The sequence below is a fragment of the Heptranchias perlo genome, chromosome 10 (assembly GCF_035084215.1).
Source record: "Heptranchias perlo isolate sHepPer1 chromosome 10, sHepPer1.hap1, whole genome shotgun sequence".
In the NCBI taxonomy this organism is placed as follows: domain Eukaryota; kingdom Metazoa; phylum Chordata; class Chondrichthyes; order Hexanchiformes; family Hexanchidae; genus Heptranchias; species Heptranchias perlo.
In genome coordinates, this window is record NC_090334.1 from 26428092 (window position 1) to 26442833 (window position 14742).

At 45.8% G+C, this 14742-nt stretch overlaps 1 protein-coding gene across 1 annotated transcript in view; it reads right to left on the reverse strand.

The window, feature by feature from the left end:
• Positions 1–14742, reverse strand: part of ryr3 (ryanodine receptor 3) — a 399971-nt gene that overhangs the window by 197320 nt on the left and 187909 nt on the right. Inside the window, exons 37-38 of the mRNA XM_067991361.1 lie at positions 10407–10509; positions 2681–2818 (exon numbers count right to left, since the gene is read on the reverse strand). Of these exons, the coding sequence (XP_067847462.1) occupies positions 2681–2818; positions 10407–10509 (241 nt within the window). The remainder of the gene's footprint in view (positions 1–2680; positions 2819–10406; positions 10510–14742) is intronic.

Here is a 14742-nt window from a genome sequence, read left to right on the forward strand (position 1 = left end):
TAGTATCACGTGCTGTGACATTGACGCTGGTGTGTTAACAGAGATTCATGCTAGCCATCTCAGAAAGAATCACACTGGAGCTGGTGAAATGAAACCTCCAGGAGCTACAGGCCCCAGACCGCAGTGTAACCATGGTCTTCTGTAGTTTAAGAGAAAAGTGTACAGTGGAGTGAAGACATGCTTGGAATTCTGTCAAGTAAAAAGGCGAATTTAATGAAAAATCATGAAAAAATTGGCTATCCCTTTAATGAATAAAATGGGCTCGATGTTACCAGGCCTGCGGGTTTCCGGCGGGTTGGGTTTCGGGAGCGTGGTCAACACGCTCGGTGAAATTAGTGTGTTGCCCGCGCGATCGTAGCAGGCAACACACTAATAGGAATCAATTACCTGCTCCTCCGGGGTCCACGCTGCTGGTCTGCGCGTCGGGCGGGCTGCGCATGCGCAGTATGATCTGTCAGCTGGAGGCTCTCTAGTTAAAGGGGCAGTCCTCCACTGACAGATGCTGCAACAAATAGGAACAAATTTCAGCATGGAGCAGCCCAGGGGGAAGGCTGCTCCCAGTTTAATGATGCCTCACCCCAGGTATCATCAGATGGGGTGAGGAGGAGGGCGAAGACAGAGATCTTCCACCCGGCGGGCGGGAGGAAGCGGCCAGCCTCTGCCACCAAGAAGGCCTGGCTTGAGGTGGCAGAGGGGGTCACCTGCGCCACCAACATATCGCGCACCTGCATACAGTGCAGGAGGCGCTGCAATGACCTCAGTAGGTCAGCCACAATGAGAACACGAAGTCTTTCCCCTACACTCCATCTGCCACAACACTGCCCCAACCCCACATCTCCTTCGGCACCGCCAACACTACTCTGTCACATCACCCCTCATACCCACTCAAACCCCATCCTCATCTTATCTCCACCTACTCACCTCGCCAGTACTCATCCTGCCACTAACACGCGACCCAATCCTCATACAATCTCATGGCTATATCCCATACACACCCTCTCGTGCATCTCCCTCACGGCCAGCCTCACTCAACCTGCCACCACCTGTGCTGCAGCCACAGGGCATGCATCACATATGTGCAGTAGGCAGCATAAGGCAAATGTTTCGTGAGCATGAAGGGGGTGCACAAGGGTGTCGGAGGGTTTGCCATGGGTGTTACCTATATTGAATTTCAGAGCAACAAACAGCACACATTATATTGGCACCACCACTGCCATGTCTCCGCGAATCCTGTCTGTTGTGTCCAATAATGCCCGCTCCTGGGTATCACTATGAGGACCCACCACTGATGCCACCCATCGTGTTACTGCAGAGTAGGTGCAGGTGTATGTGCAGGGCTCTTCCGCGCAGACCACTGAGAGACATCGGCGGTGTAGCCGGCTGCACCCTGGAAGGATGCGGAGGAGAAGTTGTGGAGGGCAGTGGTGACTTTGGCAGCGACAGGTAAGCACTTGGTGCTGGGGCCAGCCAGGAGCAGCTCGGCATGAAAGAGCCTGCAGATCTCCATGACTACATGTCGAGCGAATCTGCGCCTCCGTGTGCACTGCTGCTCGGAGAGGTCCGGGGAGCTTCGCCTCGGTCTGTGGACCATGTGGCGAGGGTAGTGCCCTCTGCAATGCGTCTCTCTCTGCGGTAGCCCTCCCTCCTGCTGTGCAGGTGGGCGTGCAACAACACCGTGTTGGGGGGCTCCACGTCTCTGCGGCGGACGGCGTGGACTGCGAGGCTGCTGGGGCTGGTCATGCTGTTCGTCCTCCGAGGGTGTCCACGCACCACCCATCTGGCAGGTGTTGGTCTGAGGGGTTGTGCAGGGTAGGTGGGTGATTCCTCGGACTGGGGCTGCGGTTTCGTGTCGGTCTGTCCTCTGGCTTGGCGGGGGGTGGTGGGGGGCAGGGGTTGCCCTATGTGACGCGGTGGCCTCCTGCGTGGGTGAGGGCTCTCCCCCGTGGAGTGCACCTTGGCACCTGCCACAGGCTGCTGGCTGCAACACGCCTGGTTGGAGAGAGACTGTTTCCCCCAGTGTGTGAAACAGTCTGCGATGCAGGTAAAATCCCACACTTCCTCTTTTGACAGCTGATTCAGCTCATTAACTGACCTCAACAAGCAAGGTAAGTACTCTCAAGTGGAACCCCGCTGGCTTTAATTGCCTGCGGGATTCCCACCAGCGGGGGCCACACACGCAGCCCCGCACGTCATCGGGGAACCCAGAAGTGGTCGGGATCGCGGCGCGATCCGGTCACGTGACCTCATATCGGGATTTTCGGGGCCCCCCCCCGCTGGAAACCCGCAGGAAACCCGACCCTAATATCGAGCCCAATATGTTTAATTGCTGGCAAAGGTGAGAAATCATTTTTTGCACGTGCGCTCCGAGCAACATGACATCATATCGCTTACTTAATGACGTAAGAACTTCTACAAGCTTCAGAATAATTTGAAAATCAGGAGGCAAGAATGGGGTTTGAGTCAACCAGTGTAAATTGGCCTTCCAAACCCGAAGCAAACTCAGGAGTGATTCACGCTCAGTTCATTCAGTGCAGTGTAATTGTACCCGAATATGTTATTCATTTTTAAAAATCTTATTGCAATTAACTCAGCTGCTACACTTCTGAAGAAAGTATTTAGAAAATTATTGGCCCTTGTTAGAATTCATGTTATTATTTCAGTCAACAGTGTTGGAACTTACTGGGGGCTTTTTCCTCCTCTTCGTTTGGTTGTTCTTCTTCTTTCTTTGGCTTCCCTTTGATTTTATGCACTAGATAAAGTAATTTCCCCATCAGAGATTCATCTTTTTCTTCTTCCTCCTCTTCTTCATATGGAATACCTAAAGGCAGAATGTGCTGTCAGAATACTACAGTTCAGACCATAATCACTTGAACTTCAAAAAAAACAGAAGACATCAATTAAAATTGTAAAATTTTAAACGGAAGCGAGAAGACAAAAAGGGCAATTCAACATGAAGATATTTCATACATTATTTCACATCCAATCTTAGTATTATCTAACTATTCTTGATTTATCTCATTTTCTCTCCTCATAACCTGCAAATGGACCTTGACTTCCCAATAAATAAAAAAAAATCAAATATTTGAATCTGTGTAGGAAACTGTGCCCAATGAGTGTGTGTTGTTGATGAAACTGGTTTACAGCAAAAATATTAATTATAAGCTATTTAAAAATCAATTAGTATGCATATTTAATCAAGACATTGGGAAATTCTCTGCTGCAGCACCAGAAGATCCAGTGAGGAACCTTAAAGAGGCAGAAGCACCACTACGATTGAAAGCCAAGACCCGATGAAGGCCTCAGTGGAGAACAGGGCCTTTAACAGATAACTCAATGGGGACAGAATGGAGGGACAGGATGCCACTACCACGCCCTCTCCCTGCAAGAAGGCATCTCAGGACAGTTACCACTGTTTCCTGACACCAACCGCTACCTTCCCATTGGCCACCCCAGGAAGATGCGGTAACATGGGCGGGAAGAAGTCTGTCGGGACCCAGACCCCACGACCCGCCATCATTTGTACGTGGCGAGTTGGGGAGAAGCAGACAACAGCGGTTCCAGCTGGAGCGAGGAGGGAAATCATGGCTGGGGTGGCAGGCCTCACTGCCCCATTTTCCCACTGTTTCTGCCGTGATTCTGCCCGATTTCAGGTGGGATCGTGGAGGAAGTTCCCGCCATAGAGTGCATATTATGGAAATGATGTGCATCACATTTGTTATTTGGGTACGGAATGCCATTTATACACAGAGACTATATGCCATTTATTTTGGACATTGTATCAAGGTGAGCATCTGGACAAATGAACATGGGCTCCTCTGTGACCAACACACTCAGTCTGGCCTTCAGATACCGGTTCTTCTGTTATTATGACTTTCAACATCTTTTGAATACAGCAAAGCCATATAGCAACTGGCACAGGGATATGCTTGAGTTGTACCAGGCTAGTGGTAGTTAGCCTGCAGTGTTTCTAGATCATGGTCAGGCTTTCCTGTAGACCTTACATTTTGTCTTGTAGTTTTTGGTGATTTTCCTGTATGGTCACAAGGGTGCAAATAAACTAAATATGGAAACAATTAGGATATTTTGCTAAATGGTAACTGAATTAGGTAACTATATATTTGATTGACACTACCGTACCTCATTGACCTACAAGTCAATAGCCTAACACCTGTTGTCGGGAAATTACTAGAATCTATAATTAAGGATAGAGTGACTAAACGCCTTGAAAATTTTCAGCTGATCAGAGAGAGCCAGCATGGATTTATAAAGGGAAGATCGTGCCTGACAAACCTGATTGAATTTTTTTGAAGAGGTGACTAAAATAGTGGACAGGGGAATGTCTTTGGATGCTGTTTATATGGACTTCCAGAAGGCATTCGATAAAGTCCCTCAAAAGAGACTGTTAGCTAAAGGTGAAGAAAATTATTGAACTGGTTAGGAAATTGGCTGAGCGGCAGGAGACATAAAGTAGGGATAATGAGCGGGTTATCAAATTGACAGGATGTGACTAGCGGTGTCCCTAGTGGATCTGCGTTAGGGCCTCAACTATTCACTGTATTTATTAACGACTCAGATGACGGGATAGAGAGCCACATATCCAAGTTTACCAATGACGCAAAGATAGGCAGCATTGTAAGCAATGTAGATGGAAGCATAAAATTACAGAGAGATATTAATAGATTAAGTGAATGGGCAAAATTGTGGCAAATGGATTTCAAAGTAAGCAAGTGTGAGGTCATCTACTTTGGACCTGAAAAAGGATAGATCAGAGTACTTTCTAAATGGTGAAAAGCTCGAAACAGTGGAGGTCCAAAGAGATTTAGGGATCCATGTACATAGATCATTAAAATGTCATGGACAGATACAGAAAATAATCATAAAAGGCTAATGGAATGCTGGCCTTTATATCTAGAGGACAAGAATACCAGGGGGTAGAAGTTATGCTACAGCTCTACAAAGCCCTGGTTAGACCACACCTGGAGTACTGTGCTCAGTTCTGGGCACTGCACCTTAGGAAGGATATATTGGCCTTGGAGGGAATGCAGCGTAGATTTACTAGAATGATACCTGGATTCCAACGGTTACATTACGCAAACTAAGGTTGTATTCCCTGGGATTTAGAAGATTATGGGGTGATTTGATCGAAGTTTTCAAGATATTAAGGGGAACTGATAGCGTAGATAGAGAGAAACTATTTCCGCTGGTTGGGGAGTCTAGGACTAGGGGACATAGCCTAAAAATTAGAGCCAGGACTTTCAGGAGTGAAGTGAGGAAACACTTCTGCACACAAAGGGTGGTAGAAGTTTGGAATTCTCTTCTGCAAACAGCAGTTGATGCTAGCTCAATTGTTAATTTTAAATCTGAGATTGATAAATTTTTGTTAACCAAAGGTATTAAAGGATATGAAGCGAAGGTGGGTATATGGAGTTAGGTCACAGGTCAGCCATGATCTCATTGAATGGCAGAACAGGCTCGAGGGGCTAAATGGTCTACTCCTGCACCTACGTTCCTGTAAGTGCCCTTCCATAACAGGCCTGCTGCATTAAAAATTATTGGCTGTGTGAAGGCTGATTACATCCCCAGGAAGGGTATAAATATCTCATCAGTTCTGTTTCATGCACCGATAAAGTTCCTGCTTTAAAATCACTACAACCTGTTTATGAGCAGTTATTGTCCAGCACAGCACAGATAAATTAGGTTTGAGTGCAGTCACGTTCCCTTATCACCCTTCCCCCCACCTTGTAGGAGAAATATCCAAAGAGCTGACTTAAATGTGTCCTCAAAATGGAATCAGTAGTCAGACTGTATAAAGAAAATAGAGAAAGACAAGAAAGGTTCATGTAGAGAAAAAGAATGTGGGAGAGAGAGAGAGGGGGGGGGGGGTTGAAGCTAGAGGTGAGAGAGGAATCACCTATGAATGACAAGCTATTTCTTGTATCCTGTCTAGGAGTACAAAAGAGGTGTTCGGAGAGCCACTCCTGATATGGAAGCAGTATTGAAGTCCTGGATGAAATTGGCCTTTATAGTGAGTTAAGAGCTATTGGGAATTCTTTGCATGAAAATGGAAACAGGTTCTAAATGGCTTTTTACGTTACAGCCTGTGTTTTGGGTGAGTGAGCTAACTGAGTGGCTATAGAGTTCATGGGGAAAGTTTGTGCATGGTGATTTCATGAGGAGTTGTAACATTGGCCCAAATCTTGCTGGAAAAATAATGGTATGTTAACGATGCATGCCGTTATTAATGCATAAATCGGCCAGTGAGTTCAGGCGAAGAAGAGATATGCCATGAATTGTAAATCGCGATAACTTTCTGGTCGATTTACTCCGCTCTGCCGTTTGCTTCGCACAAACGGCATCTCACCCTTAGCCTCTCCGTTATTTTTTAAGAACTTGCTGGATTTGCACAGCAAATTTGAATTAAACTTGCCGTAGAAAGTTAGAGCTGGTACTTAACAGCGTAAGTATCCTCTTAACGACGTGATAATTGTTAATACAATGCCAGGAAACTATTTAAACTGTTGAGTCTTATTCCTCCACATAGTAAACTGTTGGAGATTTTTAATATTAAATTTTTAAAAGGATTTTCTTGCTGCCTCTTTTTTTTCTCTCAATCCTCTCTTTCCATCCCTCTCTATTTCTCTTTCTGTTCCTGATTTGACTAATTCAACCACTCTAATTTACCCTCCTTCTCCATCGGCCCTCTGTTTCTTTCTCAATCCTTAAATCTCATTGGTTAAGGAGATAGACTATTGGTCCCGTCATTCACTAAGAATGATCTGTTGCCCTCGCCGTGCCGTTATCAGCTCGCACTTCCAGTAACTAACAGGGCAAAAAGTTTGAGCAGAAAGGTGAGGGAAAAAGTCTAACTAAGTGGGCATGCTGCGAGATACCCCACTCCAGCAAGATTTGGGTCATTAGGACGTCGCCACTGAAACAGTGCAGCAACTCACCAAGGCTTCTTCAACAGCAGCTCCCAAACCCGCAACCTCTACCACCTAGAAGGACGAGGGCAGCAGGTGCATGGGAACACCACGACCTGCACGTTCCCCTCCAAGTCACACACCATCCTGACTTGGAAATATATCGCCGTTCCTTCATCGTCGCTGGGTCAAAATCCTGGAACTCCCTACCTAACAGCGCTGTGGGAGAACCTTCACCACACGGACTGCAGCGGTTCAAGAAGATGGCCCACCACCTTCTCAAGGGCAATTCGGGATGGGCAACAAATGCTGGCCTCGCCAGTGATGCCCACATCCCATGAATGAATAAAAAAACCTGTTGCCATGACAGCAGCAGGTTTACTACCCTAATAAGTCCAGCAGCAATTAGGAAGACCTAGTAAAAAAAGGTTCTTTCTTGCTGCTAGTCTAAAAGAATCCAGCAGGTTTATGTTGGAGAGACCCTCCCTATGAGAGCCAGCAGCTGAAGAACAACATAAAAATGGTTTTAGAGGCATCTTGAGCAAGTGAGTAAATGTGGGAATTCCAATTGAAGTCTGAGGAGATAATGAATCTTTGAATGCCACCAGATGAAGAAGGACTTGGGGTGGAGCCATCAAAGGTAACAGGTGGTAGCTGTTGGTTAGATTTGAGAGAGGCAGGAAAAAACTACCTTTGAAGAACTGAAATCAACAAGATTTTTATTGCTCCATTGGTGGAGACCAAGATGTGGTGATTCAGCTATTGTACTGAAAAAGGACTAGAGATTGTGAACACTAAGTGTGCAATATGAAGGAAACTGATGGCTCATCTGGAATCGTTAGCAAAAGTGTAAATAGGGTTGGATGATGAGTGGAGGAGGTCACTGATATGAAGAAAGAATAGAGAACCTGTCTTGGACAGCCCCTTAGTAAATGGAAAAAGAGTTTAAGGTTGTCAACCTCTGGAATAGATTACTGGTGGATGTGGCAATTGTCCTTTAAAGGACTTGAGAGAAAGACATTGCAGCATATCAGGGTTAATTAAATTTACCTATTCATGTGTCACAGGCACATGGAACTTGATTGAATGCTTTATGGAGTCAAGGAGGAATTTCCCAGAATTTATTCTGAAATTAGGTATGTGTTTTTCTCTTTTTTTTTTGCCTTTCCCCCAGGAACTAACATTAATGTTTGGTTGGAGATTGTGAAAGATAAGGTTGCATCATCAAGTTGATAGTGGAAGAACTAATGAGCCTGATGGCCTTCTTTCACCCTTCTTTTCAAAACATTGTATGAAATGTATAAACCGCAGCAAAGATGGAACAACTTGAGACTAAACTAGATAATACCATAATACATATTATAGTATTGTGTGTACTTCCCTTGCGTGGTACCAGACCCTGTTAAAGGCTTCGGAGATGTCCAAAGCACTGACAGATGATTTACCAAACTGTTCTCCAAGATCAGATTTTCAGAAGTGCACAATGCAGATAACAAAATCAGCAAGGGAATAGCTATGCAGAAAATACTGGTGATCATGCCTAACCTAAAACTTTCAAGGCAATGTATAATTCTAAAGGACACTTTACAAAAGTCACAAGAACATAATTTTGCATTGAACACAAAAAAGCCATTTAACCCATCAAATCGATTCCTTCCATGAACCAGCTTCCATAACTTCAGAAAGCATCAATGTAAGGGCATTGGTTTGCAGAGAATGAAGAATCACATTTTTAAGGGTAGGCTGAATATGGGCAAAATTTCCAAGTAGACAGAGTAAGAAAGATTGAAGAGATGGCATAGAACAGAGATACATTCGGAGGCACACATCTTGAGGACAATGGGAGCGATACCAGTGTCTCTGTCTCTTTCATTTTCTTGATTACCAGCTGCTTTCTTAAATTCTCTTTCTATAATGTGTACACAGCTCATTTCTTCTTGTTAATATGGGAAAACTTGCCTTTCTATGCGGTGGGCACTGTTGTTACAGCACCTCACAGCTATGATTTTATTAGGCTCTACTATTGGTGTGGAGCCTCACAGCCGGGGTGTTCAAAAAATCAGTGCACAAGGTCACCCACTCGATTCATACCTGGCTGGATTTGTGACCGGCACATTTGGTGGACTACAAGAGGCTGCACTACAGACTACAAGAGGCTGCAAGGCTCATTTCCATGGAACAATTATTTAAATTGGGTGCCGTGCCAAATTTCACAATGTTCTCTCGAGCTCCACCCCCAAAATTCACCTCACCCTATATAATCGGCACATGACTGATCCATAGGTGCCTCTTGGTTTAGTTGTCTTCCTTTTTGCTTATTTCAGCTTTAAACTTTTTTTTGTTGTGACTTAATGTTTCAGTACTGGTGGCATTTTGTACCCAATTTTGCCTTTTGCAAAAACCTTTGTTTTATATTGAAGACTTTCCTGCAGTCTTTTTCATCACTACTTGCAGTTGATAAAGTGCTGAGAATGGGAATCCATTTGAGTATTCCCATTATGCTGCATGATTTAGATGAGGATGACAATTTAATGAGGAAGCATCACATACAGGTACAATGATATCTCAGAAGGCATGCACAGATCCATCAGTATTGCTGGATCTGGCTTTACAGGCCCCAACAATTAGACATTATGCACAGGCATTAAATGTCCGTTCCTCACCGCCATCTGCTCCAGGGATCTTTGGACAACTTCAATAACTGAGACAGTCCTTCCTTTGTTGTGAAGGTCACCACTGCATTAAGCAGCTATGTATCAGAATCCTTGTAGAGCATCACAGGGGACATCGGCTAAATCAGCCAGTCTACTGTCCATAGATGCAAAAAGCAAGTGAAAGAGGCCTTGCTTGCAAGGGAAATCCTTCAGAACTTTCCTTGTAGAAAGGAGGCAGCAGCTGGAGAGGACACAGAATTTTGTCCATGTGGCAAGCTTCCCATGGGTCCAGGCTACTATAGATGGCGCTCATATGGCCTGTCCATATCTATCATTGTGTAAGGTTACTGCAATGCAGCATACATTCTATTTCTGTTGGCAGTATTACCTCCTTTATACTTGTGCTGATTTCTTTGCTACCATCAACCAATGGAACAAGATATACCCCTATGGCTTTTAGTTAATTAGTTAATTGAGTAGTCATATAGAGATGAACCACAAAGCAGTGTGTAACCTGTGTATAACTTGCTGAAAAGCTTATATATGGAGTCACGGACATTAGTATCAAATCTGAAACTTAGTACTCTTGACCAAACATACTGCTATTTTATAACTTCTGCACCAAACTAGTTCACTGCTCCTTTTCACCTTTTGGTAGTTATTTTCTTCATTTCATTAGTTATATTTTCCCACAACCCAAATTCATTGATTTCTTAATTTGGCAAGGGGACAAGGTAATATTACCCTTACTCTATAAATAACTATCATTTTTTGGCTCAACTCAGAGCAGTTGAAATGGCATACCCAGGGTCCTCAGGGTTTCATTACTCACCGCAATGTGTTTGAAGGTCATCGTGGAAATCACATAGCTCTTCACGCATGTCGTCAGGGCAAGTGGAATCATCATCATTCCTAAAGTTCATTAACATATTAATCTGCAAGAAAACATCACAACTCAAAATTAAATGAATGTAAGAGAAAAAGTACAGGTTATTAAAATACTACTCTTTACTGACATCGATAATCTGTTTAATCACACAATTTGCTTGCATAAGTTTGTTGTCTTTATTTTTATTTTCCATGCAAGTATAATTCATTTAGGCATCTCTGGTTTTAGGAAAGGGGAAAACTAATACTCCAAGTCATCTTTCCTAAAATGATCAGCTGTTGTCTGTACAATTTTGAAATGGAAGCATGATAATAAGAGTACTCTGCACTCTTGTGAAAAATATGGAAGGTCCCTTAATTATTTTTATGCATCAATTGTTTATCTTTATACTCTATTACCCTTCAGATTACTAGCAGAAAAATAAGTTGTTACTTAAGCTGTTTAACCAATATTTTTAATTTGTTCAGGGGCAGATTTTCCTTTTCAACTCGTAACGCATCAACCAGGAGCGCAAAAAGGAAAACAGGGTGGAGACGATAACTTGCCCATAACGCAGCCCATCTGTTGAAAAATTGTGATGGCTCCATTACAGGCGTTAGATCCTCCGTGTCCAATTTTCCTCTTTGCGCTCCACCTGGGCAATGCTTTATACCAAGCATTAATGAGGAAAATATGTCCCTTAAAAATCTTGTCCCTCTGTACTTCATATTAACCAGTTAGATTCAAATTTCGCTATATACTGTTGTCATTTCTGGTGTGAACCAATGACAGTGTTTAGGTAACGGTAGCAGCCATGGGGCAATCTCACTTTAACAACCAAAATTCTAAAAAAAATTCTTCTTTTTCATCCTGGCAAGGCTGGCATTCATTGCCCATCACAAGTTGCCCTGAGAAGGTGGCTTCTTTTTTTTGATACAACTGAGTGGCTCGCTAGGCTGCTTCAAAGGGCACTTAAGGGTCAACCACATTGGTGTGGGACTGGAATCACATATAGGCCAGACAGGGTAAGGACAGCAGGTTTCCTTCCCTAAAGGTCATTTGTGAACCAGTTAGGTTTTTATGACAATCCCACAGCTTCATTGTCACTTTTACTGATATCTGCTTCTTGTTTCCGGATTTTCTTAAACTGAATTTAAATTCTCAAAATGCGATGGTGGAATTTGAACTCACGGGCCCCGATATTAATGGGAAGCTGAGGAGGTTGTGGGAAAGGCCGAAATCGGCCCAGGAACCCGGAAAAGCCGGGGACGTGGATGCCCTGCCTCATTAACATACTGTAAGGCCGCCTCCTGCCCGGCAGCCCATCAAATGGACAGCCTGGCCGGCCAGCGGGAGGGGATGCTAGCGGCAGGAGGCCACAGCTGGGGACCCTGGAGAACGGTCCCCGGAACTCAGAAGGGGGCTACGGGTAACAATTGGGGAGGGGGGAAATGGGAGGTCAGCAATCAGGAGGGCTTAGGTGGGCGAAGGCTGGAGATCAGGGCTGCGGGAGGGCAAAGGCTTCCTTGAGGGGCCAGTGGGGAGCACTCCTGCCCTTTCTGACCCACGAGGAAAAAAACACTTATCTTGGGGAGCCAACACCTCCCGCCTCAGATCAGCTGTCAGGAATCCCACAGGTCGGGCCTCCCACTCGGGTTATATTAAATTTAAGACGCAGCGCTGATTATGTCATCAGGCCACGACTTTGGTATGTTAATTAGGACCCCACCTGCCTTTTGCAAGAGCCTTCTCCATGACCTGATTCCTGCACTTTAAAATTTAAGGGGGCGGGAATGGGTTCGGGTTGCCCGATCCTGATATTTTCACCTCCCTCCGACCCTCTCCTGCCCATCGTGGGGGGGGGTTTAAAATCAAGGCCATCTTCTCCTAGTCCAGGCCTCTGCATTACCAGTCCTGTAACATTTGATATTGATGATTAGATTTTTAAAGTACAGCTTGGAAATTAGCCTCCTGTTTGATTTGAAATGCTCATATCATTACAACCCTATTGGTGGGCAGTTTCAAGTTATTATTTCCACTACCTGAAATTTAAAACAACTAATATAAAAACGTAAGAAATTATGGAATGACAAAAAGAGGCAATATAAACTAGTGGTCACAGGAACAGAGAGATCTGAGGGTATATGTGCACAAACCGTTGAAGGAGGCAGGGCAGGTTGAGAAAGCAGTTAAAAAAGCATACGGGATCCTGGGCTTTATAAATAGAGGCATAGAGTACAAAAGTAAGGAAGTCATAATGAACCTTTATAAAACACTAGTTCGACCACAACTGGAGTATTGTGTCTGCACTTTAGGAAAGATGTGAAGGCCTTACAGAGGGTGCAGAAAAGATTTACTAGAATGATTCCAGGCATGAAAGACTTTAGTTACGTGGATAGACTGGAGAAGCTGGGGCTGTTCTCTTTGGAACTGAGAAGATTCAGAGAAGATTTGATAGAGGTATTCAAAATCATGAAGGGTCTAGACAGGATAGATAGAGATAAACTGTTCTCATTGGCAGAAGGGTCAAGAATCAGGGGACATAGATTTAAGGTGATTGGCAAAAGAACCAAAGGTGACATGAGTAAAAACATTTTTACGCAGCGAGTGGTTAGGATCTGGAATGCACTGCCGGGGGGTGGGAGGGGTTGTTGGAGGCAGATTCAATCGTGGCTTTCAAAAGGGAACCGGATAACCACTTGAAAGGAAAAAAATTGCAGGGCTACGGGGATAGGGCGGGGGAGTGGGACCTGCTGGATTGCTCTTGCATAGAGCCAGCATGGACACGATGGGCCGAATGGCCTCCTTCCATGCTGTAACCTTTCTATGATTCTATGGGTAACGCGCCCAGTGAAATCGGGGTGCTCCGCATGCGATCGCAGCCTAATTGAAGGCACTTACCATGGCTTCCGGGTTTCCCATTCCAGACCTGCGCAGCGGGCGCACTGCGCACCCGCATCACAGGCTGTCAGCAGGAGGAGCCCTATTTAAAGGGGCAGTCCTCTAAAGCTCCTCCTGCAGCAAAGAACCATTTTTGGAGCATGGAGCAGGCCAGAGGCAAGGCTGCTCCAAGGTTTTCTGACTCCTCACTCCAGGTGCTGCTCGATGGGGTGAGGAGTAGGAGGGAAATTTTTATCCATCTGATGGGAGGAGGTGGCCTCCCTCTGCCGCCAAGAAGGCCTGGCTGGAGGTGGCCGAGGAGGTCAGCAGCAGCAGCACTGTGTGCCGAACCCGGGTCCAGTGCAGGAAGCGCTTTAATGACCTAACCAGGTCAGCCAAAGTGAGTATAGTTACGCATTCTCCCACACTCCGTCTTCCACATCACCTCCACCACCACACAACTCCTTCTGCACTGCCACCACAATGCTCTCGCATCACTCTTCACATCCACTCAACCATCATCCTCACCTTGCCTGCACTTACTCACCGCCCCAGTTCCCATGCAAATACTACAACGCAACCCAATCCTCATACAATCTCATGGCTATGTTTCACATGTACCCTCCAATGCATCTCCCTCACGGTCACCCCCACCCACACCAATGCATGCAGCGGGTCACCATGCAACCATCACTCAATCACGCCTCTCTGTGTTTTGCCTTGATAGGAGAAGAGATGCCAGAATGCCCGGGAGAGGGCAAGGACTGGAGGGGGCCCGAAACAACAGGTGGTCTTAACGGACGCGCAGCAGCAGCAATGGAATTAAGCTGGACGCTGGAGTGCCTGTCCGTGGCGGACACCGAAACTGGGAGCACACAAGCGGCAGGTGACAGAAATCTAACACTCAGCACTCATGATAGCGAATGATCTTAGCATCACTTGGCATCTGCAGCATCTCAAAATCTGTCCACATGCTTAAATTACTTTCTGTTCTCTTGCAGGGCCATCTGCGACCGCCGTGACAGTGGAGGGCGATTCCTCAGAGGACCTGCCGGCCTTTGAGGGGGCATCATCACATCTGAGCCAGCCATCCACCAGCGCAGATACACACACCTCGGTGGGTCCCCGTCCTCACTTAGTTGGGCTTGCACATGGTGAGTCACCACGCACATGTGAGCACGAGCAGACCCTGGTGGCAGGGGCAGCTGTGGAGAGTCCGCGTTGGTGGGAGCATTCGTCTCCAGGCTCTGCTCAGCTGGACACAGATGCTGAACACTGGGGGCCAGCCATGAAAAGGAGAGTCATTGAGGGCCAGCAGCACATTGCCGAGGTACTGGAACAGGTGCCATGCGCACTCTCCACAATCGCGCAGAGGATGGAGGAGTCCAACTCCTGCATGAGTGGAATACTGTCACAGGGA